Source organism: Sabethes cyaneus, chromosome 1 (genome assembly GCF_943734655.1).
Source record: "Sabethes cyaneus chromosome 1, idSabCyanKW18_F2, whole genome shotgun sequence".
Taxonomy (NCBI): Eukaryota; Metazoa; Arthropoda; class Insecta; order Diptera; family Culicidae; genus Sabethes; species Sabethes cyaneus.
The window spans coordinates 157,817,825-157,844,424 of NC_071353.1; the positions used below are offsets into that span (position 1 = coordinate 157,817,825).

General features: G+C 40.6%; 2 protein-coding genes across 7 annotated transcripts in view; one reads left to right on the forward strand and one right to left on the reverse strand.

The window, feature by feature from the left end:
• LOC128732742 (protein tramtrack, beta isoform) overlaps positions 1–26,600 on the reverse strand; it is a 516,078-nt gene that overhangs the window by 224,897 nt on the left and 264,581 nt on the right. The window lies entirely within an intron of this gene.
• Positions 11,245–12,516, forward strand: LOC128732744 (ATP-dependent RNA helicase WM6-like). The gene has a single exon (XM_053826079.1). It carries the CDS (start codon positions 11,245–11,247, stop codon positions 12,514–12,516), a length of 1,272 nt encoding a protein of 423 aa, XP_053682054.1.

A 26,600-nucleotide genomic window follows, 5' to 3' on the forward strand; every position in this document is an offset into this window, starting at 1 on the left:
CCTCTTGATTTCAAAGTACGCACTGTTGAAAAATTGGAAATAATGAAGCATTGTCCAACTGGAGATCCTCTCTTCGTGATTGGTTGCAAAAGACGCCATCATAGTTTTAACGTATTTTTAGAAAAAAAAGTGACAAAATATTCCTGTCTCAACAGGTCGAAGTTTCTATGCGTCGATTGAACCTAGTCCAATTTGAAATCTGTGCTTGGAAATTACACCAGAGTGTAAAACCAGCCCTATCTTTCAACCGAGTTTATCTTTATACATTGAATCTAATCCAAATTGATGTCCTGAAAGTGGAACGACATAGAAAAGTGGGCGGTAATCTTTTCCTTTTGCCAGATTGTATCCATATAGGTACTGAAAGAATTTGTCCGGAACTATTGTCTTACACGGAAACAGGGCTGAAGGAATATTTGTGCATGTGACGTAACGCAGCAGACACATCATCTGTTTGTGGACTTTAAAGCGGCGTACGATTCAGTTGAACGAAATGGGCTGTGGCAGATAATGCTAGAACATGGTTTTCCGACGAAACTAGTTACGCTGATTCGTGCGACGCTGGACGGATCCAAATCGTGCGTTAGAATAGCGGGTTAGACCGCAGCTGCTTTTGTGACGTTGGATGGACTGAAGCAAGGTGATGCACTCTCTAACCTGCTATTCAACATTGCCTTGGAAGGTGCATTATGAAGGGCAAATGCTTCTTGGTTTTGCGGATGACGTCGATATCATTGGAATCAACCGAAGAGCAGTGGAAGAGGCCTTCAGGCTTTTTAAAAGGGAAGTGGCGAGATTGGGACTGACCATTAACACCGCCAAAAGTAGATGGTTGCTGGTAGGGAACGTGGGAGCCCAAGTGGTGTTGGTGCCGTGGTAGAGTTAGATGGGGAACGATATGAAGTAGTGAAGGAATTTATATACCTTGGTACACTCGTGACATGTGACAACGATGTAAGCCGCGAAGTGAAACGACGAGTTGCAGCCGCGAATCGGGCTTTCTACGGATTACGTAGCCAGCTGAAGTCCCGTAGTTTGCAAATTCGCACAAAACTGGTGCTCTACAGAACACTAATCCTCCCGATGGCCCTTTACGGACACGAATCATGGGCGAATCATACTTGGGGGTTTTGAGCGTAAAATTCTGCGATCTATACTTGGTGGCAAAATGGAAAATGGAGTGTGGCGCAGACGCATGAATCACGAGCTGTACGAAGTATACAAATATGCTGAGTTAGTTAAGGTAGTGCAATTTGGCAGGCTGCGGTGGGCTGACACGTGGCCAGAATGCCCGATGAAAGAGTAGCCAAAACTATTTTCAGCAGAGAACCAGGAAGAGGCCGTAGACTCCGAGGCAGACCGCGCACCGGGTGGGTGTGTGCTGTCGAAGACGGTGCACGTTCAGCTGGTGTTCGTGGGGATTGGAGAACGGCAGCCCAGGACCGACGGCAATTTTCAAAACGAGGAAAATCAGCGACTCTTTTTTCCGAGAATAGTATTGAATGTTTCATTTGCTGCCTTGCATCAGTAAGTGAGTTAGTTGCCTGGAATTATTAACAAAAATAGTACTGAACTGATTTTATGCCGTGTTTCTTTGTAATATGCAAACGCAGGAACGTTTGTAGTTTGATATCAAACAGCAATTTTTTTGTAAAGTGAAGGAGTGTTTGGCGAGAAGAATGATAAATTGGATGAAACTGGAAAATTTCGATATAAGACTAAAAAAATATTGGGTCGTTCAATGGCAAGTGGTACTCCAACTCACACTTTCGGTTGGTACCCGAGTGTTTTATTCAATTAAACTGTGGCCGCACCCTTCTATTAAATAAGCTCATAACTAATTTCAAACAGCAAAACCAGATCATCAGCAGATATTTTGTGAAGTTTGTGAAGTTGATGTTGATTTGAAGATACAAAATAGTAGTTAAAGAAGTCAGTTCAAACCCTCCTTGAGAAGATGAAACAAAATCCAGGCATGCTCTTATCGGTCATCGGACAGGGCTTGGCATCGAAGTTTTTTCGCATTCTTCCATCTTGCGCCCTTGCGCCCTGGCTGGTTGGCGTCGGTCATCGTCGTAAGGACTTCGTGCTTGCACCATTAAGTCCCTAGCCTAGCGGTACCAACAAAACCTGATGCTCTCAAGCTCAATGCTGCTGCTGCTGCCGCTGCTGCTGCTGAGATGACTGGAGACTGGAGTCTGACGCTGCGTTAATTAAGGAAATTAGTAACCCACGCCTGATTTATGAATTAACACGATTATGTGGCAAGATGAGAGCAGCGCTGTTGTACCGTACTGGCCTGGCTAGGCTGACTGGCAGGCAGCTTATGTCTTCGACGTTCCGCCGCGCCGACATACACCTTGGGCTTATGGCTTGGCGCGAAGACATCCCGAGAATGTGCACACGGTCGGTCACCGTTCGCCCGGGTGGCATTGGTTGCACCATTTTTTCCCTTTCGACTCCCGCGGCACCAAGGACAATCCACGCCCTCGGACGGTAGTTCACGGGTAACCTAACCTTTTAAATCATTTCCCGCTCGATTAACCAGTAGTTGTCGGCACCGTCGTCGTCATCACGGCCGTAGGTGTCTACAGCAGCCGAAGTCGGTGCCGGACGGGAAGACTTTCGTACGTTACCCGGCCAAAGCCAAACCGAGTATTGCACGTATGTATGGTTCGCTCGGCTCGAGAGCAGAATCCAGAAGCTGCTGCACCATACTTGACAGCGAACATGCTGCCCGGTGACACATGTGTGGTGGCAGAGCATGGACTTTTTTCGCGCTGGTGGCGGCTTTTTATTATGAGTTTGGCGCGCTCTCCCTGCCCCGATCCCGAACCTAACGCCGAAACGGAACGGAACAACCGGCGGCAACAACGACGACGACGGACCGGACGGTAGCGCGCGCGTTATTGTTCGCTGGGTTCGTGTCATGTAGCTTTGCTTCCTTTAATTTCGTTGATGAAACAAGTTGTTGTCGGAGTGATTTAGCTTCCCGTTCTTCCTTTCTCCCGCCGTTTGTCTCCAGCACCCATGATCCAAACAGGTCATCCAGCTACACAGCAATGCGGATCTGTTTGTTCGGAATCCGATTCAGCCATTATCCTGTCAATGGAAAAAATGACAACCTGCTGCTGCTGCTGCTGCTGCATGTGAGAGAAGGGAACGGATTTTATGTCACGATGTCTACCCGACACGAACAACACCAGCAGCAACAACAACAGGTAGTTGGAGATTGTGTGTTAATGTTCTTTTTTTATTCGAAATCAATCGATTATATACTAAAAGTTTCGAATTCCAATTACACACTAATAGATGTTTGAGTACCAAATAAAAACAGACGTTTGCGTTTTTTTTTCTAATCAACTAGCAATAATCATACTTATGAAATTTATGAGCTGCCTTCAGCGTTGTTTTTCTCCCCTGCCATCCAACCGAACCACCCACCACCCAACCGCCCGCCCGCCCGCAATGACATCGGTCCGTCGTAAGTCGTGCCTCCCGCTCTATTCCTTCTCGTGCTCCATCGCTTCGGTCTAATGAGCCAACGCAAGATCGCACACGCTTCTTGCGCGAACCTGGCGTGAACCTTGATGAGAAGTGATTGTGATCACCTTTTAAGGAAATATTTTCACGACTTTGATATTTACACACTGGCACAGTCAAGTCAACGCAACGTCGCAACCAACGCCAACCAACGGTGCTGCGGCTCCTTCGAGTGACGAGTTTTTAGTGGTAGAAAGTTGGTTCACGTCCCGCGAGCCTGAAATTAATTTCCTGACAAGTGCCATTAATTTCGACTTTCGCGTGGAAAGTGCTCGCGCTCTTAGCCCTCCGTTGTTGTTGACTGATACGGGTTTGAAATACCGAAATTGAACGATAAATTCCCTTTTACCTGGTCCGAAACCCACGGTCGTTGTTTTTCTTTTTTCATCTAATGCAAATCACCCAACCACATGCACACATGCATTCTTGCCCCGTCGCGTCGTTGCTCCTCGGCGCCGCTGCCGATTGACCCTAATGAGTGGAACTGCGCGATCTGGCCGCTCTTTCTCTCCAGGTTTTTACGACTAATGCAATTGAATTAATTTCCACGGAGTGCGCATAAGCTGCCCGAAGGGCAGCACTGTAAAGTCCGACCGACCGTTGGGTCCCAGTTGGGCTTAGTTCACGCGAAAGGAGATTTGCGGCGGGCGTCACAAAGCGCTTCCAGGCAGTGCGGCCAGTCGGTACGTACGGTTTCAGCACGCATCCAGCGAGCAGCCCCGTCCGGCCGGTGTGTGTCAGTTGGAATGCGGAACGATCCCTCGCCCATACGCTCTCCATCCAGCGCGATGCCAGCTGGTCAGTTCGCCAGTAATAATAATATTAAAATAATAATAAAAGAAGGAAAAAAAACACCAACTAGGAGAACACAATATTTAGGTGCATTTATTTCGCAAATGGAAGCCATAAATATGTGCGCGCACGGGTTCGTGTCTTGCGCACCGCGAGGCCCACCACCGTAAGCTAGTAGGCAGGAGGCACTAGGCACTCGTGGCGTAGGGTACTTAGCACATACACCCAGTTCTCTTCCTCCGACACACCTAGCAATACACTAGCTAGCTAGCTAGCTAGCCAGCCAGCTAGGGGGACCAGCTTTTATCGTCGTCCAGGGGAAAATTAAGGCTAAATTAAATTAAGTGCGGAATGGTGTCACGCACCACGTTGAGCAGCCCGCGCGCCCGGCGTGCGATTGGGCAATAAGTTGTCTACTTTTCCGATTGAAATACGACAAAAACCGGGAAAAACAAATGACGCCCATTTGTTCTGGAGCAATCAACGTTTGCACGCAAATATTTTTCTGTTTCTGGTTTCGAATTAATTGTTGTTTGTTCAGGCTAGGCTTAAGGAAGTAAAAAGAGAAATTGAAATTATGTTACGCCGATAGCTGTTTTCCTGTGTGCTTTTGTGTGATTATAAATTACCTTCTGTTTCTGCTTTAAGAATATTTACAACTTAAAAACTTGGTTTCGTAACACTAGGATTGAGAAGTATTCTCCGCTATACAAAACTTCGCAGCGAAATTAACCCTCCAGTGTCCCTGTAGGATACCCTCGATAAATTCCGGGAATTCAACTTCAAGGCGGCGTACGATTCAGCTAAACGAAATGAGCTGTGGCAGATTATGTTTGTAAAAAGAACTGATTAGGCTACTGTGCTACGTGTTACACCTGATGGTTCAAAATCAATCGGCGGAATAGCGGGTGAGACGTTTGAAGCAACGGGGTGACGGGTTATCGAATTTGTTCAGCATAAGGGGGTGCTATTTGAAGGGCAGATATGCATAGAAGCGTCATCATCACGAAATCTCACGAATGCGAAGAGGATCGCGATTATCGGTGTTAACCGTAAAGCCGTGGAACAGACGTACACGCATGGTAATAAGGAAGTTGCGAGGATAGGGCTTGTCGTAAATTCTACCAAACGAAGTATATGGTAGATAGCGTGGTAGCTCTTCGGGTGCTGGAGCTGCGGTGGTGATAAATGTAGATACTTTTGAAGTGGTCGACGAATTTGTTAACCTTAGTACGATAGTGACATGTGATGTGAACCGTAGCCTGCAACTTCGTACGAAACTCGCGCACTATAAGTTGCTAATTCTCCCGAGGATACTGTACGGCCATGAAGCGTAGATGTTGAAGTAGAACAACCAACGAGCTCTTGGTGTTTTTGACCGTAAGATCTTACGACCAACTTTTGGCGGCATATTAGACGAAAGAGTGTGGCGCACATAAATGGCACATAAAACACGAAATATACCAAGTATACAAAGAACGGATAGTGTAAAGCGTCTAAAACACGGCAACCTAAAATGGGCTGGCCACGTAGCGAGCATGCCGAATGAGAGACCAGCGAAAACAAAATTCAGTAGAGAACCCGATAGACGCCGACGACTTTGAGGCAGATCCCGTATCCGTAGGATAAACGCTGCTCAAGTAACAATTCTAAAGCCAGTAGGTTTTACTTAAATTTTATAAAGGTTTCATTGCGGACTTAATCATTTACCTCTGGTTTTATTGTGAAATTACGCATTACCAAGAGGATACGAGTCAAAACGCACTTATAGCACTTATATGCACGATAAAATTTAATGCGCATAGGCTGCAAACGAACTAAACACAGGCTGCTAAAAATATATGGGATATTTTATTATGATCGTTATAAATTAAATCGATCAGAATGATCTGACAGTAAAACTGTAACCTTTCTGCTTAAGGATGTATTTTCAAGTTGACAAAGCTGACGAACCAGAGCGAAAAGATTCATTAAATTATGGTGGTGGCTGTCAAGCAGCGTAAGCTTAATCGGTTTTAGTGCTGCTTTCAGCAGAACGTGATACGACTACTTGAGTTTATAACCTGATTCTAATAGAGGTAATAATGAAAACGTTCTGAGGAGTGGGCCATTTGGTCAGAAGACAGGTTTATAGCGGTCTTCAGAAAGTTCAGGTGTAGCTCATAGTTTTTTTTAGCGGTTTTATGAAATTGGCCATGAAAACCCCTATAGGAACGTAATAAAGCTAAGAATTGTTACTTGGGTGTTGACAAGGATGCTGGAACAGGCTGGCGACTGGAGAGCGGCAACCAAAGCCCGAAATGCGTAATTTTACCATGTTTCCTTTGTTTTACTATGTTTCTATAACCGTAAAAGCGACTGTAATTTCGTTTCAAATTTTTCTTTACGCTTAATTGGTTGAAAATGGTTAAAAACTAAGAATTACACTTTTGATACCTCGAAATAGTGGACCCCTCGTTCGCCAAGGTGCCTAACAGTTTAAAAAGGTTAATTATCTGTGTCAAGGTTTACAACTCTCATATAATGGAATATCTTGCTCAGGGCTTGAAAAGGGATCGCAAGTTGAATGTGACTGCCGTGAATGCGAACTTTCCGCATTCAAACTCCGCTTTTTGAACGATCATTTGACTGTTTTTTGAATCCAGTCAATCTGCCGCTTGCGCTGCTGCCGTCTTACAATTCATACGGCATCTCAGCAAGAGCAAACAGTCGATCTCCCGTTTTGCTTTGCGCTTTGAGAATATAAACTGCAAATTGACTGGAAGCATACGGTGACGTATTTTTTCGTTTCTCTTTTTGCCTCCAAATCGGCTGCTCACAGTAATAGTTTGTCACCCGGACGTCGGTCCGACGCAAGCAAAATATTCGTTTGTATTGGACGGAGTCCGACCGACTTCTTCCATGCACATGTAGTGGTTGTTTTTTTGTAGTATTGAATTATACGATTGAGCGTTAGCGTGGTGATTGCTAGTCATTTCACTGTTTTGCAGTCATTCGCTGCTCCAAACGGTAAAGGCAACTTGATCGAAACGAAAATGTCAAAAAGCTTTAGAACCCATTCGTTCTGCAGCGTGTAATCGGCGTGTGACTGAGCAAACTGCCAGTTGTGTTATGTATAGCGTTCGTATTCCACCTCTAAACGGACGGTGTGAACTTGAATGCGCGTTGGTGTGACTGCGGTAGAAAAAAAGGATCGGTCGAAGCCCTGTTCTTGCTACAAAAAATTAATTGTTTTATTTAGTTAATGCCATTGCACATCTAACTTGATGAATGTTTCTTATAGAATTTTTTCTCAGCTTTTCGCTGGTGGTTTTGAAATTAAAATCGGTTGGGGGGATCATGACGAAAACGGCGATTTTTTGATAAAATCCAACATGGCGGCCAAATCCAAGATGGCCGCCAATTTTTTTTCGCTTCGTTTATAAGCCCTATCTCTTCTCTTTACAAAACCGTGTCGTTTGTAGTTTGTTTCATAGCAAATTTTAGAAATATCACAATAATTATATGAAAATAGTGAACCTTGCTACAAATAACTGGTTGTTTAATTCAGTTAATGCCATTGCACACACAATTTTATTAATGTTTGTTGTGGAATTTTTTCTCAGCTTTCCAATGGTGGTCTTAAAATAAAAATTAGTTGGGGGGTTCATGGTGAAAACGGCGGTTTTTTGATAAAATCCAATATGGCGACCGCATCCAAGATGGCCACCAAAAATTTTTTTATTCCATTTGAAAGCCCTGTTCTTCTTCTTTACAGAACCGGGTCATTTGTTAGTTATTTCATGGCAAATATATGAAATATCACATGATATAGATCTCAAGGTTTGCTCAAAATTCAACTTATTTTGAAACTGTTAGCCCCTTGGCGAACAAGGGGTCCACTATTTCGAGGTATCAAAAGTGTAATTCTTATTTTTTAGCCATTTTCAACCAATTAAGCGCAAAAGTTCCAATATTTGAAGGCCTCGTGTCAGTAGTGGCCCCGTTTCAGCGAGAATTACTCATATACGCTAGAAGCGGCAACACTCGTTTTTCGAGTTTTTTAAGTTTTAGATCCCACAGACAATTGATTGCAGGCAAAAATTTTGACTCATTGACAACAATTTTTTTGCCCACGGTTGTTGAAAGTGTCTAAATCGACCGTGTGCAGCGTTCTCAAACATTTCCCGTGAGCTGGCCGAATCATTATAACATCGCCAAGAAATTCGATGCCAGAAGAATTTGTCTTTGAGAGAATTTCGATCGGTAACCAGCCAACAGGACACTGAAGCAGAATCTAGTGACCAGAAATACTAGGATACCCTTGATTAATTCCGGGAATTTAACTTGCAGACGCACCATTTGTTTATAAACTTCAAGGCTGCGTACGATTTAGTTAGACCACTGACGAACTGACATGACATATAGAAGAAAATTCTTCAAAACCCATCGTCCTACACATTTTGCTTGCACACTAGCGCCCTCTGTTATGCATGTTGCGGAGTAGCTTGCATTTGCAGGGTTTTATACTGTAGGTTTTTTACATTTGCAGGGTTTTTATTGTAGGTTTTTTTACATTTGTATGGTTTTATACTGGAAACTCGAAGCAACACTCGAGCGCCGCGGTGTGGACATGTTGCGAAACATGCTTTTTTGAAAAATAAGTTGTTTTTGAATGGACGATGGAATTAACGCGAGTGTCTCGTCTGTTTGTCTGTGGTTAAACGAAATGAGCTGTGGCAGATTAGTATGCTTGAAAATGATTTTTCAACAAATGGTTCAAAATCAAGGGTCAGAATAACGGGTGGGGCATCCAACATGTTCTCTCTATTTTCTGTTCTTTTTGACGTAGGACTACGTCTTACGGCAAGTTTTGAGATAGGGTGTCATTCCAGTTCCAGTTTTGAGCGCTAATAGCTCAACGGTTTTCCGATCGATTTTCAATATTCTTACACCAACCGATCGGAAAATCTTCTAAGAATTGACCCAAATGAAGAAAAGAATGAAGAAAAATTGAAAATAATGATCCTATGTTTTACCGGAATTCTTGCTTTATGATTGGTTGGAAGATTCTTTACGATGATCTAAACCTATACCAATTTGATATCTGTGCTTGGGAAGTAAGCCCAAACAAGTGACGAAGTTTCCTCATTTCATCAAGATTTCGTATCGCCGCGGTTAAACCTAGACCATTTTGATGTCCTTGCTTGGGAAGTACGCCAGAAAGAGTGTTAAAGCCCCCTCGTGCCAACAGATTTCTTACGAACGCGATTAAACCTAGTCCGATTTGATGTCTGTGTTAGGGAAGTGTGCCAGAAAAAACAACACAAGTTCGTTGTCCCAACAGATTGCAAATTCTTTACTGCGAGACGATTAAACCTAGGCGAATTTGATAACTGTGTTGGAAAAATGTGCTACAGCTGTAGTGTTCGGTTATAATACGACTCTGTATGAAGGTGAAATTAGTCATCACCGATTCGGCCAATTTCAAAAGCAGTTTCTTTGTTTGAAACAAGAATTCGGATGAAAATATATTCGCTGTGTTCAGATTGGCAAGAAGAATGCAGTATATACATTCTTATAAATACAATCCCGCTTTTGGGCCGAAAAACTGCTTCCGAAATTGGGCTTTCCGACGAAAAGTCAATAACTGCTAGTTTCCCATGAATACGCATGCTTACCGTTTCATTAGATGTGTAGTGAAAAGATGTGCTGTTGATAAAATAGGATTGAATTGGTAAAATCCCTTCAACGTGGGGAACCATGAGTAATAAAAACAATCTTTAATTTCTGTAAGGTAGCAGGAAAGCAATAAAGACAGGAGTCACAACGACAACTTGTTAACCATAGCTACCTATTACCCCCTTCCTTTCCACCCGTCCCCTTCATTCCCGAAAAAATCCTTCTTCATTACTTTCCCTTACCGTCCCTTCATCAATTGTAGAATCATAGTTTCAAAAAAAAAAAAAAATTAAATAATTTGGGTTCTTGATGTTATTAAATTGTTTCCAAATGCACATAGAAATAACTCTGAAATCTTTTGAGTATTGAACGTATGCAATGTTACTAGTTTGATAAATGTTACATACAACGCATGTAGCATGTTTATATGTTGCATATAGCATGTATACATGAAGAATCGAATGATTACAAGCATGAATACATGCTACTATCACTACAAAGAGACTTACGTAGTCCTGCGTCACCTATATATGCGGTCGTATCTTGTACACAACCCCCCTGATTTTTTTTTATAAAATCAATTACAGTCTGAAAAACTCGAAAAATGAGTGTACGAGTTGAGTTAACGCTTCTAGCATGAAACAGAAATGGAAATTCGAACAATGGAATTTCCGAAAATCGTCCAAAAAAATTTTCCTTCGTTTTTGTTATTTTTCCATAGATTTTTGCATAGAAAATAATAACGTATACATTATAAGCAAGAATAGATTCGGTTTTCACGTTTAAACTTTAAACAAAAATGCTTAAAACCCATGTTTTTTTGCTCGATTAAAAAATTCACTTTGTGTTTTTTTCGCCCTAGTTTTTTTCGCCTTTTTCCTGGTCTTAGACCGAGATCGTTAGCCACCACTGCGACCACTGTGGTAATGTGAGAGTGTAGGTAAAGTGTGGTAAAAGAAAAAAAAGAAAAAGTGTGGTAGGTAAGTGTGTAGGTAAAAACTGCACAAATTTAGGTTTTTTCATTTTTCTGCTTGGATAGGGTGGATTTCAAAGACAGGTAGCGCAGACCCAAACTACCGACACCGCTTTTACCTATACTCGTTTTCAAATTCCAAATCGTTTATATTCTCCTGTTTGATTCTCATTTCTCATTCGTTTACTTTTCATCGAGTAGTAAAGACCGCATTGCACTTACGGCATTATACGGCATTATACAGGTTAATTTCGAACTTCAACTAAACAGAAACAATGTCTGATAACGGTGACCTCTTAGATTACGAGGATGAGGACCAGACCGAGCAGGTTACTACGGAACCGGCTGAGCAGCCAAAAAAAGATGTAAAAGGAACGTACGTCTCGATTCACAGTTCCGGGTTTAGGGATTTTTTGCTGAAACCCGAAATTCTCCGTGCCATTGTGGATTGTGGTTTCGAGCATCCATCAGAAGTGCAACATGAATGTATCCCACAGGCGGTGCTTGGTATGGATATCCTGTGTCAGGCTAAGTCTGGTATGGGAAAGACGGCTGTCTTTGTCCTGGCAACTTTACAGCAGCTGGAACCAACGGAAAGTGTACCATACGTGCTGGTTATGTGCCACACTCGTGAGTTGGCCTTCCAAATCAGTAAGGAGTATGAACGCTTTTCCAAGTATATGCCCAGCATTAAGGTAGCCGTGTTCTTCGGTGGGCTGCCCATTCAAAAGGATGAAGAAGTGCTGAAGTCAACCAACCCGCATATCATCGTTGGAACACCAGGCCGTGTCCTTGCATTGATTCGTAACAAGAAGCTGAATTTGAAGCACCTCAAACATTTCATCCTGGATGAGTGCGATAAGATGTTAGAGCAAATAGATATGCGTCGAGATGTACAGGAAATTTTCCGTAATACACCGCATGATAAACAAGTAATGATGTTCTCCGCTACGCTTAGCAAAGAGATTCGCCCCGTGTGCAAGAAGTTTATGCAAGATCCAATGGAAGTTTATGTTGACGACGAAACCAAATTGACGCTTCATGGATTACAACAGCATTACGTTAAGTTGAAGGAGAACGAAAAGAACAAGAAGCTCTTCGAACTTTTGGATGTATTGGAGTTTAATCAGGTCGTTATCTTCGTAAAATCCGTGCAGCGCTGCATGGCGCTGGCTCAGCTGCTTACGGAGCAAAACTTCCCGGCTATCGGGATTCACCGTGGCATGGTGCAGGAAGAGCGCTTGTCCCGTTACCAGCAATTCAAGGATTTCCAGAAACGTATTCTGGTAGCTACCGACTTGTTTGGACGCGGAATGGACATTGAACGTGTCAACATTGTCTTCAATTATGATATGCCCGAGGATTCCGATACCTACCTGCATCGAGTGGCTCGTGCCGGACGATTCGGTACCAAGGGGCTAGCGATTACATTTGCATCCGATGAAACAGATGCGAAAATTTTGAACGAAGTACAGGATCGATTCGACGTTAATATTACCAAACTCCCGGATGAAATAGATCTCTCGTCGTACATTGAAGGACGATAAAATGCCACAACAAAAATGAAAATAAAATGACAATTAAAATGCAATGATAGTACCGTAAGTTGACAATTAAAAAGACGAATGTCTTACGTCAATAGTGATATATACAAATAAAATAATAATAAAATAATAATAAGAATTCAATTTAAATTTAGACTAATTTAGTTTGTAAAAAACACAAAATAAATTTACGTGAATTTGTGAATCCTGACAGCTTTTCTTTTCTTTACAATGATGAGTCTGATCAAGACGAGGGAGCTTTGATTTGCGCTAGAGCTTCCGTTATAAGGATTTTAACTAGGATACTACGCTGTGTAGTAAAAGTCAGTTCGTACACCAAGCTTCACAAACAAAATTCTGACTCCATTAACACTTGGTTAGTTCAATTTTTTACATGATCTATTGTATGGATTTCTGATGTATCAATTTTGTCACTAACTTTGACACTAACTTTTAAGCACATAACTTTACAAGCTTTGTCACGTTGCACAGTGGGGCGACTCCATACAAATGCTGGCCAAGCAAAAAAATCTCTTTAAATCAGGGCGTGTTGTGGGTTCAAATCCGGTTATAATCTCTGATTACAGCTTGGTTCGACCCATGCACCTTCCAGCATTGGACAAAAGATAGGAGTCACAACGACAACTTGTTAAGCATAGCTACCTATTACCACCCCCCTTCCTTTCCACCCTTCCCCTTCATTCCCTGAAAAAATCCTTCTTCATTACTTTCCCTTACCGTCCCTTCATCAATTGTAGAATCATCGTTTCAAAAAAATATTAATATATGCCTGACCGCATTTCAAGGTCATGACTAAAGTCACGAGTTTGGTCAAGATTAGTATGCTTGAAAATGATTTTTCAACAAATGGTTCAAAATCAAGGGTCAGAATAACGGGTGGGGTATCCAACACGTTTTCCCGTTTTCAGTTCTATTTTACTCTTTTGCAGTTCCGTTTTGCCACTTTTCGTTTTGTCTTTTTTTCTGTAATGTTTTCTTGACTTTTATTCACTTTTCTTTTTTTTTTGTTTCCGGTTTTACTCCTCTCTCGTTTTTTTTCAGTCTCGTGTTTTCTGTTTCGCTATTCCATATTTTCTTATTTTCAGTTCAGTTTTTCCTATTGTTTCTAACAATTTGATTTATAACTTTTTTTCCCGTTTTCTGTCTTTTTTCTTTTCTTTTACCTGGTGTCGTTTTCAGTTCTTGTTTTTACTTTTTCTCGTTTTTCGTCTTTGCCAGTGCTTTCGTTCCTCTTTTAAATGCCTCATTTTTCTTCTTTTCTGTCACGTTCACTCTGTTTTCGGTTCTTTTTTCGCTGTGGTCTCCGACTATCCTGATATAAAATCCCGTTGTTCGTCTTTTTCTTTACAGTTTTACCCAATTTAATCCGTTTTTCCTGTTTTACGTTACTATTTTTCTGTCCCATCTTTCCTTCCCGTTCTCATTTCCCGTTACCATTTTGTCCCATCTCTCTCCTTTTATATTTCACTAGCTGACCCGACAAACTTCGTATTGCCACAAATTAACCTGTGTTGTACATAAATCATGAATCTCGGATGATCTTTGTCAATACCACAATAGATCAAAATAATGGTCGCAGTGGTCAAATCTTCCGACAAAAAAAAAGATCTTTGTCACAATCTCGAGTTTTGCAAGCCCCCCAGTGGGCGGCGCTTCCGACGGCGGGTCACCGGCAACACTCGCGACCGTCTCGTCCTGAATGATCTAGTGTTACTATAGATAGTTTTTGTGGTCTTGTATTGACTAATGTTTAATGAAAGAGTCTCGAATTTCTCGAGTTCGATTAGTTTTTGAGTTTCGCAAAAATTTCTGCTTTATTTGGATGAGAGTCCATATCCCCCTACCACAGGGGTGAGAGGTCTCTAACTATCGTAAAATAAATTCAAGACTCCAAAATCTCCCACATGCCAAATTTGGTTCCATTTGCTTGATTAGTTCTCAAGTTATAAGGAAATTTGAATTTCATTTGTATGGGAGCTCCCCTCCTTAAATGGGAAGAGGTCCTAATTCACCATAGAAAATATTTTTGCCTCCAGAAACCTCCACATGCCAAATTTGGTTCCATTTGCTTGATTAGTTCTCGAGTTATAAGGAAATTTGAATTTCATTTGTATAGGAGCCCCCCCTCCTAAAGTGGGTAGGGGTCCCAATTCATCATAGAAAAAATTTTGGTCTCCAAAAACACCCACGTGTCAAATTTGGTTCCATTTGCTTGATTAGTTCTCGAGTTATGAGGAAATTTGTATTTCGTTTGTATAGGAGCCCCCCCTCTTAAAGATGGGAGGGGTTCTAATTCACCATAGAAAATATTCTTGCCCTCGAAAACTTTCACATGCCAAATTTTGTTCCATTTGCTTGATTAGTTCTTCAGTTATGAGGAAATTTGTATTTCATGTGTATAGGATCCCCCCCTCCTAAAACGGGGAGAGGTCCCAATTCATCATGGAAAAAATTTTTGTCTCCAAAAACACCCACGTGCCAAATTTGGTTCCATTTGCTTAATTACTTCTCGAGTTAGGAGGAAAATTGTGTTTCTTTGGTACAGGAGCCCCCCCCTCTTAAAGTGGGGAGGGGTCCTAATTTACTATAGAAAATATTCTTGCCCTCGAAAACCTTCACATGCCAAATTTGGTTCCATTTGCTTGATTAGTTCTCGAGTTATGAGGAAATTTGTATGGAAGCCCCCCCTTTTAAAGAGGAGTGGAGTTATAATTCCCCTTATAAAGAGGGGAGGGATCTCAATTTACCATAGAATAAATTCTTGTCACCGAAAACACCCACATGCCAAATTTTGTTATATTTGTTTGATTAGTTGTCGAGTTATGCAGAAATTTATGTTTCATTTGTATTGGAGCCCCCCTCTTAGTGGGGGGAGGGGTTTCTAACCATCACTAAAACCTTTCCTGGCCCCAAAAAACCTCTACATGCATATTTTCATGCCGATTGGTTCAGTAGTTTTCGATTCTATAAGGAACATACGGACAGACAGACAGACAGAAATCCTTCCTTATAGGTATAGATTTGACTCGTTTTCCTCATTTCCTCTGTCGGTTTTCTTTCTTTCTTTCGCTATTCTTCTTTTCCTTTTTCGTTTCTCCGCTCTTTTTTGCTCCGTTTTCCCTTTCTTGTCTTGTTTTCCTTCTTTTTTAACATTATCCCCACCTGTTCTGTCACGTTTTTTTTTCTGTTTGTTCTTTTTTCTCTTCTTTTTCGTTTTTCACTCTTTTCAGCCCCAATTTTCCTCTTAATTTTCTCTTTTTTGTTCCGTTTTTCGCCTTTTTTTCGTTTTTCCTCTTTTCCAGTGTTGTTTTTCTATTGTTTTCTGTACCATTACTCCCATTGTCCTCCTTTTAAATGTTTTGTTTTTATCTTTCTGGTTTTCTAGCTCATTTCGTCTTCCGTTCTCATTTTCGCTCTCCAGTTTACTATATTCTGCTCTCGTTTCTCAATGCTAATGCTCCTGTATTTTCATCCTTTTCTATCCCGTTGTTTACTTTATTTTCACCGCCTTCTTTTTCTATCCGCTTCGTTTTCGTTTTTTATCGTTTTTCCTTCTTTTCTCTCATTTTTCTTCTTTTCTCTTCCGTTCTCCCTCTTGTTCTGAGCAGTTTCCTCTTTTTTCCTCTTTTTTAAGGAAAATGGGACACATGTCCCAGTGTGCCTGCTCTTTAGAGCAGTCAAAGCCAGACTCAAAGAGGAGATCAAAAGGAGCCACTCAAACTTGGTACACTAGAATCTCGTTTTACGTCCGTTCATTTTACGTGATTTTGTTTTACGTCCAAATTTTGAATTAACGTCCTCGCGTTTTACGTCCGAAATTTAAATTAACGTCCTCTCGTTTTACTTCCGAAATTTGAATTAACGTCTTCGGGAAGTTTACTCAAATGAATGCCGCCTTCAAGATGGTATGGAAAATAACGCAGAATTGACTCACTACGTGGCGCTAGCCTATATGTAGCATTCTTATACAAGCTCCGATACAAATGAAATTCAAATTTACTCATAACTCTAGAACTAATCAAGCAAAAGGAACCAAATTTGGCATGTAAGGGGTTTTGGAGGCAAGATTTTTTTCTATAGTGAATTTAGGCCTTTGCCTTCTTTAAGAAGGGGTTTTTAGTTTATTTTTAATTCAGTTTTTATCCTGTTTTAATTCAGTTACAATCCTGTTTCAATTCAATTCAATTTCAATAGTTAGTATTCAGTATTAATTCAGTATCAGACCAGTGTCCATTCAGCTCTTATTCAGTTTAATTCAGTTTCAATTTAGTTTCAATTAGGTTTTAATTCAATATTACTTCAGTCTTAGCTCAGTTTCAGCTCAGGTTTAGTAAGTTTCAAATCAGTTGTAGTTCAGCTCCGTTTCAATAAAAAAAATTATTCAGCTTCTGTTCAATTTTAGCACAACTTTTTTTGAGGTTCAGTCCAGTTGCAATCCAGTTGCTCAAATTTAGTTTATAATCCATTTCAGTTTAATTTTAGCTCAGTTTCAATTCAGTTTAGTTCATTTTCAATTTACTTTCAGATTTTTTCAATTTGGTTAAGATTCAATTAAGTTTTTATTCAATTTCAGGTCAGTTTCAATCTAGCTTCAAATAAGCTTCAATTTGGTTCAATTTCAATAGAGTTTTTGTTAGGTTTCGGTTCTGTTTTAGCAAGTTTAAATTCAGTTTCTATTCATTTCAATTCAGTTTCAATTTAGTTCCAGTTTAAGCTCAGTTGCAATATGCTTTTATTCTGTTTCTGTTTAGTTCAGTTCAGTTGTATCAATTCAGCAGTTATTCATTTTCAGTTCGGTTTAACTCTGTTCCATCCAGTTTTTTTTTCAGTTTCAGTTTCAATATGGTTTTTGTTCTGTTTCAGTTCAGTTTTAATATAGATTTGGTTTAGTTCCGTTTTAATCAAATTTTCCTTCATAATTTGAGTTGAGATTTTTTCAATCAGTTTCTATTTGGTTGTAATTCAGTTTCAGCTTCGATTAGTTTTGAATAAGTTTTTATTCAGTTTCATTTCAGCTTGAACGCTGTTTTAATTAAAGTTTTATTAAAAGTTGCAATTTAATTTTAGCTAGTTTTAATTCTGTTGCAGTTCAGTTCAATTCATTACAATTCAGTTTATTTCAATTTACGTTTAGTTTAGTTCAGTTTCAAATAAGTTTTTATTCAGTTTCTGTTAAGTTTTAGTCAGTTAAAATTCAGTTTTAATTTAGTTTGGATTCAGTTCAGTTTCAATTCACTTTAATTTCTGATTCTGTTCAGTTCCAATGAAGTTCTATTGAGTTTCAGCACAAATTCAAGATGGTTTCAGTTTAATTTCAGTTCAATTTAAAGTCAGTTTCAATTAAGTTTTTATCTAGTTTTAGCCAGCTCTAATTCTGTTTCCATTAAGTTTCAGTTTCAGTAACTTCAGTTAAGTTTCTATTGAATGCAGCTTAGCTTCATATATATTTTATTTTGTTTCAGTTTAGTTTTCGCTCAGTTTCAGTTCAATTTCAATTTATATTTATATATTTTCGATATATTTCAGATTCAGTGAAGTTTTTTCAATTTCACTTCAAATTTATAACAGCTTAAATTCAGGTTTAGTCCAGTTACAATTCATTTTCAATTCAGTTTCTAATCAATTACCGTTCAGTTTAGCTCAGTTTCAATAGAGTTTTCATTAAGTTTCAGTACAGTTTTAACCAGTTTCAATTTAGTTCCAGTTTAAGCTCAGTTTTGTTGTGGGTTTTATTCTGTTTCAGTTTGGTTTCAGTTCAGTTTCAATGAAGTTCCGAAGTTGTTTCAAGTCAGTTCATATTCAATTTCAGTTCAGTTTTAACTCTGTTCCATTTTGTTTTTACTCAGTTTCAGTTCAGTTTCAACATAGCTCCAGTTTATTTCACTTTCAATTAAGTTTTGATTCAGTTTCAGTTCAGTTTCAGCAAGTTTCAATTCAGTTCCAGTTCAATTTCATTATAGATTTGGTTTAGTTCAGTTTTAACCAAATTTTCCTTTAGTTTCAGTTCAGTGTTAGACAGTTTTAATTCAGCTTCAGTTCAGTTTCTATTTGGTTTCAATTCAGTTTTATTTTCTATTAGGTTTAATTAAGTTCTTATTCAGTTTCAGCGCAGTTTCAATTAAATTTTTATTCAGTTTCGATTTAATTTTAACTAGTTTTAATTCAGTTGCAGTTTAGTTCCATTTCAATTCAGTTACAGTTCAGTTTATTTCAATTTAGGTTTAGTTTAGTTCAGTTTCAAATGAGTTTTTATTCAGTTTCAGTTCAGTTTTAGCTAGTTGCAATTCAGTTTGAGTTCAGTTCAGTTTCAATTCACTTATATTTCCGCTTCTGTTCAGTTCCAATCAAGTTTTATTTAGAGTCAGTTCAGATTCAAGATGGTTTCAGTTTAATTTCAGTTCAGGTCAGGTTAAATTAAGTTTTTATCCAGTTTCAGTCCAGTTTTTGCCAGGTTGAATTCTGTTTCCGATCAATTTCTATTCAGTTTCAATATTGTTCCAGTGCAGCTTAGTTTCATATGTATTTTACATTGTTTCAATTTAGTTTTAGTTCAGTTTCAGTTCAATTTCAATTTAGTTTTGGTTTATTTCAGATTCAATGAAGTTTTTATTCAATTTTACTTCAATTTCATAGCAGCTTTAGTCCAGTTACAATGCTGTTTCCGTTCAGTATCCAACCAATTTTAGTTTAGTTTTAGCGCAGTCTCAATTCAGTTTAGCGCAGTTTCAATAGAGTTTTTATTAGGTTTCGGTTCAGTTTCAACCAGTTTCAATTTAGTTCCAGTTTAATCTCAGTTTCGTTGTGGGTTTTATTCTGTTTCAGTTCAGTTTCAATGAAGTTTCAGTTAAATTGTTTCATTGTTAAACATATTAACATTTCCGCGTAGTTTGCAGAGAAAAACACCGACGGATTCTGTAGTTAGCCGCAATGGTTGCTAAAAAATTCGCTGCTGCGAGAACGCAGTTCCGGAGCGGTTCTTTCGTAGTTCGTAGAGTGTTTTTCATTCAAAGACTTTCTGAGCACTTCCGAAGTAGTTTTGGGGTATTTTCAGAAGAGTTTCAGATCAATTCAACAGTAAATTCCGGGCAGTTTCAGACTTTTTAAAATATTGCTGAAACAGTTTCTAAGAAGCTCCAGTGAGGTTTTGCTCCAGTGGTTTCAGAGCAGCTACTGAGCAGTTTCAAGACAGTTTCAGAAAAGTTTCACAGCAACTTCAGAGCAATTTCAAAAAAATCGTTAAGCAGTTTGAAAATGGCTTTAGACGAGCTTTATTAGTTTCATTGTAGTTTCTGAGTAGTTTCATGGAATTTTCAGAGAATATTCTGAACCATTTCAGGATAGGTATATTACAGTTTCACAGCAGTTCCAGTGCGATTTTAGAAATTTTTTAGGTGTGATTTTCCAGTAATTTCTGAGCAATTCTAAGACAATTTCTAAGCAGATTTAGAATAGTTTCTGAACATTTTCAGAGTAGTTCTAGAGCAGTTTCATAGAAGTTTCAGAACAGTTTCAAAGCTATTTTATAACTGTTTCACAACATTTTTAGAACAATGCCAGGGCACCTTCAGAAGTGTTGTACAGTGATTACGGAACAATTTCAGAGAAATTTTAGGGCAGTTCGGAAGGCGTTTCAGAGCGTTTCAAAGGAGTCTTGTAGTGATTACAAAGCAATCCGGGGAGGAGACACTCTGAGCAGTTGTTTGAGAGCAATTTTTAAGCAGTTTCAAGGTATTTTCGGAGCAGTTTCTAAGCAATTTTAGGGCAGTTTCAGAGCAACTTCAGAACGCCTGTCGAGAAGTTTCAGAGAACCTTTAGGTCAGTTTCAGAATAGTTTCTTCGCAATTCTAAAGTAATTTCACAGTAGTTTCAGACAAGCTTCTGAACAGATCAAGAACAGCTTCAGTAGTTTCAGAGCATAATACATAATAGTTTCAGAGCTGTTGCTGAGCAGTTTGGAAAAGCGTGTAGGGCGCAATATCTCTGTATATTAGCGTCGGTAAGAGGAAATGCTTATCAACTTAGAGACTATATTCGTTTCATTATCCCTGATTTTTATTTTCAGGTATATTAAGTTCAAGTGTTTAGGTAGTTTTCGAGCCGTAAATCTCGCAGTGTTTTTTAGTTTTTTTCGATAATATTTCGATATATTAAATTAAATTATGGTTGTACATGAGCACCATTGGCATTATATTAAATTCGTTAAAAAGAGATTTTTTATATCTTAATTTTCGTAATTACTGGCTTTACAAGAAAATTTTCGAATATGAAGGTTAGTCTCATATAACTGGTGCTTACATAATTACATTATCCATCTAGCTCCCTCCATCTACTAACAATTCCTTTCCCGAAATACTTGTGAAGATGCAGAGAATTCCCTGGCCTTTAGTAGCAACAAGTATTGGACTAACATTCCTTCCCATCCCACCAGGACCCGCATTCGGACGTGGCCGGCGTCGGTATTGATCGGCATGCAGGGACCTGATATGGTTGCACAATGAGGAATAGCGTGCTGTCCCAAGTATGCTTTTTCCAGGCATCATTTTGCAATTTTCATCGGTCCTGGTCAATAACGGTATCCACATGGGCGGTATCCTATGCTTTTCCTATTTGAAAATTTTGTTTGAAATTGGACTTGAAATTTTATCTGAAACTGAAATTGAATTGCACTTAGAATTGGACTTGAAATTGGGTTTGAAATTAAAGCTGAAATTGGACATGAAATTGAATTTCGCATTATGCTCGAAAGTGAATTGAAATTGGACGTAAATTGGTTTTAAATTGACCTTGAGATTAGACATGGGAATACATTTGAAATTTGATTTGCATTTGGAATTCAAATTTTAGTCAAAATTGGGTTTGAAATCAGCGTTTAAATTTGACTAGATTTGAGAAAATTTGGTTTAAAACCGGATATGCAATTGGAATTGAAGTTGAACTTAATATTGGACATTACGTTAGACTTAAATTTGGACATGGACAGGGACGAAGTTTTACTTGAAGTCAGGATTGACTTATAACGTCTTAAACACTTACACGTTTTGTCTGTTTTCTGTTCTTTTTTACTCTTTTGCAGTCCCGTTTTTCCACTTTTCTGTAATGTTTTCTTGGTTTTTATTCACTTTTCTTCTTTTTGTTTCCGGTTTTACTCTTTTTCTTTCGTTTTTTCAGTCTCGTGTTTTCTGTTTCGTTATTCCATTTTTTCTTATTTTCATTTCAGTTTCTCCTATAGTTTCCAACCATTTGTTTTATAACTTATTACTTATATAACTTTTATAACTTTTCTTCTCTTTTACCTGGCTTCGTTTCCAGTTCTTGTTTTTTCTCCTTCTCGTTTTTCGTCTTCGCCAGTGCTTTCGTTCCTCTTATTTTTCTTCTTTTCTGGCACGTTTATTCTGTTTTCGGCTCTTTTTTCGCTGTGTTCTCCGACTTTCCTGATATAGAATTCCGTTGTTCGTCTTTTTCTCTACAGTTTTACTCAATTTCCGTTTTTCCTGTTTTACGTTTCTATTTTTCTGTCCCGTTTTTCCTTCCCGTTCTCATTTACCGTTACCATTTTGTCCCATCTCTCTCCTTTTGTATTTCGTTTGACTCGTTTTCCTCATTGCCTAAGTCGGTTTTCTTTCTTTCGCTATTCTATTCTTTCGCCTTTTTTTCTTTTTTCCTCTTTTCCAGTGTTGTTTTTTCTGTCCCATTACCTCTTTTTAAATGTTTTGTTTGTTGTTCTTTCTGGTTTTCTCGCTCATTTCGTTCTTCGTTTTATCCCTTTTGTCTTCCGTTCTCATTTTCGCTCTCCAGTTTACTCTTTCTGCTCTCGTTTCTCAATGTTCCTGCTCTTGCATTTTCCTCCTTTTCTATCCCGTTGTTTTCTTTATTTTCTTCGCCTGCTTTTTCTATCCGGTTTGTTTTCATTTTTTATCGTTTTTCCTTCTTTTCTCTTCCGTTCTCCCTCTTGTTCTGAGCAGTCAATTATGCATCATTACTCACAACCAATTATGTATGTATGTTATTACGTCTGATGATGGCCGAAGGAAAAACAGTAGGCAGAAACGTCACAGCAAATCAATAGTTTTCGATTTTCACCGAAAAGAATCAACAAGTTCTAATATTATTATTCACCTAAATAAGCTAAATTATTATTGATCTAAATAAGCAAATAATCTCTAATCTGTTTAAACAAACACAATTACACAAAACATGTTTTGTCAGTCAGTAGCTAGCGTTAGAGATTCACTAGGTTTATGTACGCAGACAACTACTCTTAGAGGAAAGAAAGGTAAATTCACACACAGTTCATTATTTTTGCGTTTCGCAGGCATGCTTTCAGAAAGCGTCTGTCGTCGTTAGGAAAGCAAGTTGCTCAATGTTAATTGATTTTTTTTTGATTTCTTACATCGCCTTCAAACCATCTGCAAATACTGACATGGGAATGAAGTAAAAAAAAACAACGTGTATAAATTGATAATTTTTCCCATCCTGCTTTCATCGGTGCTCCGTTGCACGTGCGTCAATGCGAGTACAGCATTGCAAACCATTTGGAAAAGCCCGAGAAAACCTCAATCCGATCGTGTGTGTGTGTGCGCTGCCACCCGTCCATAATTGAATTCCGACATTGTTTAATTCAAAGGCGAGCACAAAAATCAAACCCGTGTTATGCTTCAATTCATTATCGAATTAAAAATGTAGATTTGCACATTATAATGCATATAAATTAGTTCGCCACCCCCGTTTCGGAGCGTCCGTTTCGTGCTGCAGCGCGTCCGGTTTGCCACCGATCGGACGGTTACGTCGGACGTCGACGAGGCGTTTGGCGAGAGCCCCCCGAAGGCAACTGCATCGAAGCAAGTGGACTGCAAGCCTCGAGAATCGCCACAGTCAGCCCAGGCAGCAGCGGTGCTGCCTAAGCCAGCCCACACAAAAAAAAGAAAGGAGGAAAACAAAACAGGAGAAATACGCCAGCCAACATCCCGCGAACCGGACAAACACCGATCGTTTCACGGGCTCGCACGTTCCAATCGCGGCATATCGATCTCGATCGGATTAGCGGCAGCCTCATGTATGCTCACGATGTGTTCGCAGCTTCTATTCCCCGCGCGCGCGCCCCTAGCTTCCTCACCGCCGAGAAAACACAAACTGGAGTGAATGGCAAAAGAACAAGAAGAAGCATGCAACAAACAAAGGTAGAAGAAAAGCTAACAAACATCACCGCCACGGCGCACACCGTTCTATCAGGCGAAAAACATAGTTTGGAAAGCAAGAGGAAAATATGCTGCAACAACAGAGAGCTGCTCTCACACTTCGAATCGAATCCTTTCCACCGCTGCCGCCGCGTCGGTTACGTAGTCCAAGAAGGGAGGAGGACACTCGGGCCGTCCGTCTCTTCTGTGTGGTCAAGCAATCATCATCATTATGTGCCGAACGGTGTGTAATTCTTTCCTCTCCGGAGTTCAAATTATCAACTACAAAGTAAGAATTTTGTCCACCCAGTCGCATCCACCGTGCTACCTCTTGTGGTCGCTGATTTCGCCCCGTAGTTTTATGGTGATTTGTTCGATCAGTGCGATAAATGTTGACTGTTGTAGAACGTAGGTTTACCCCTGGCCGACCCACCGCGCACCGCCCGGACGTCTTCGATTGCGAAAGTTTCTTCTGCTGCGATCTGTTTTCCAGTTGTCCCGTCGTCGTCGTCGGATGTCGATTTCCCGAGTAGTCCCGTTTCCGCGCCTGTGTGGCACATCCATCCGTAGCACGCGCTCGAGTTGTACCGCCCTCCCCCCCCCCGGGTGCTTTTCCCCCAACGGACAACGGTCCACAGCAAGTCCGCGAGATGCAGCCAGAGAGCAAACAGAGAAATAAAAAACAAAATCGAACCGGTGCCGTATGTGAGGTGTGTTTAATTTAAATAATTTATTTCCTCGAGATGCGAATTAAGCGCGCAGCGCAGGCAGGTAAGCGAGTGTAATGGAAATGAGTACCCACTGCTGTTGCTGCTGCTGCTGCAGTAAACGAGAAGAGGCTGCCAAAGGCAGCAGAGGAAGAAAAAATCGAATCCACGTACAGCTACATATGGGGAGGAAAACCCGAGCGCGCGCACACGCGGCTGGGAGAAGAAATATTAATTAAAATACATCGTAACTGTCGTTAATTTACATGATTCTGCTTCCTTGATCTTGTCGCTGATTGTGTGCGCTCGGTAGGTTCGGACCACGACGGCGGCGACGTGACCATTGTTTGACCAGCGATCGACACCGTGAACGTGAAGGCGAAGGCGATCGGATCACGTGTACCACGGGTACGGATCGCCATGTACCACCACCATGTTCACCTGCGCAGAAGCTTCAACTTTAGAAAGTAGCCACGAAAAAGATTTCTCTACTTCTCAAATTTCAATCCCGCAGTGACACTTTTACGGCATCCCCTAGCAGTAATACAGAGCAGTGAAAATAAGCTCACACTTTAGATGTCGCCGGTGGCGAATTTCTTGCATCCTGAACAAGCCGACGATCGGACCGGGGACGGACCGGGGAGAGTTGGTGAGATATGCGCTTGCGTCGCGGCCGACGCAACGCATGCCGGGATGAATAATGGTTCTCTAATTTAATCGGCTGTGCACCATCAACGGACGGAGCTGGAGCTTGGGCCAGTTGCCTGCCTGCCAGTCAGCAGTTCCAGTTCAGCCGGCTTTGGGACCCTTAAGGTGTCGGCCGGCCGGCCGGTCCTCGCTGGGATCGGGCACACACTCGCTCGCTCGCACCGCTTCTTACTTAGTGCCACGCTGATTAGTTTAACGTTCACAAAGTAGCATTAGGAGAGCGCGCACGGAGGTTGACACGGCCCGGGCCCGGGAACGGTCCGGCACCGGAAAATGGATCCAAATCGGTGGGGTAATATATTTCAGGGCGCATTTTTCCAGTTCATTAATTATTCTATTTATCTCTTGCGGCAAAACGGGGCGGCTTTTGCGTTGCACCACCAAATCGGAACGGAACGGGACGGAACAGGCCGGGTGGAGAATATGGTGCAATAGAATAAGTCATTCATATATGTTAGTGAAATTTATTAAGTGTTTCCAATGGTGTTGTTCGAGGAAATTGATACTTGGTCAGTCAGATTGGCAGGAGATTTTGTGCCGTAAGCGTTACGCTTTTTTCGCATTTTGAATTGCCGTACTTTCTGCGTTAATAAATCTGACAAAGCCGGCAGGGGAAAATAATGCATTTATTATTTCGTATGTCGTATTATTATTCTACAATTTGGAAGGTTCGCAAGTTTACAAGTTCCACTAAAGTAGAGCAATTTCATGCGAAATCGCCCTACTGTTATCTTTTTGTTATCTCACATATGCCCATAGTACGTTGGCTGTCCGGCGATACGGTAGAGTTGGTTGCGGTCTTTGTAAGCCTAAACCACTAAAAAATCAAAGCAATGCACTCCGTAAGTAATAATAACTCTCATCGGAACAATCGGCAAAGACCCACGCGACGAAAACGGACTAACGATTGGAAATAAGGAACATGGAACTATCGGTCTCTAAATTTCCTCGGAAGTACCCACGTGCTTTCTAAAGAAGTGAAGAACCGCAAGTTCGACATCGTAGCGCTGCAGGAGGTATGCTGGAAAGGAACGATGGTACGTACGTATAGGGATGGTCATACCATCTACCAGAGCTGAACTGCGGCAATACACACGAGCTGGGCACAGCTTTTATAGTGAAGGGCGAGATGCAAAAGCGGGTGATCGGGTGGTGGCCGATCTACCTCCGAATCTGCATATTAAAAATCAAGGACCAATTCTTTAATATTAGCATAATTACCGTGCACAGCCCTCATCTAGGAAGTACCGATGATGACAAAGACGAATTTTACGAGCATTTGGAGCGCGAATACGACCGCTGGCGCTGTTCAAGACATGATGTCAAAATCATTATCGGGGACTGTAATGCACAGGTTGGTCAGGAGGAGTAATATAAACCAGTTATGGGATGGTTCAGCGCACACCCGCATGCGAACGAAAAGGGCCTAAGACTTGTCGACTTCGCCACCTCCAAGAATATGGCCATCCCAAGTAAC

Bases quoted from the DNA above. Each gene is read 5' to 3' on its own strand.
- LOC128732744 (XM_053826079.1), top strand. From the start codon at position 11,245: ATGTCTGATAACGGTGACCTCTTAGATTACGAGGATGAGGACCAGACC.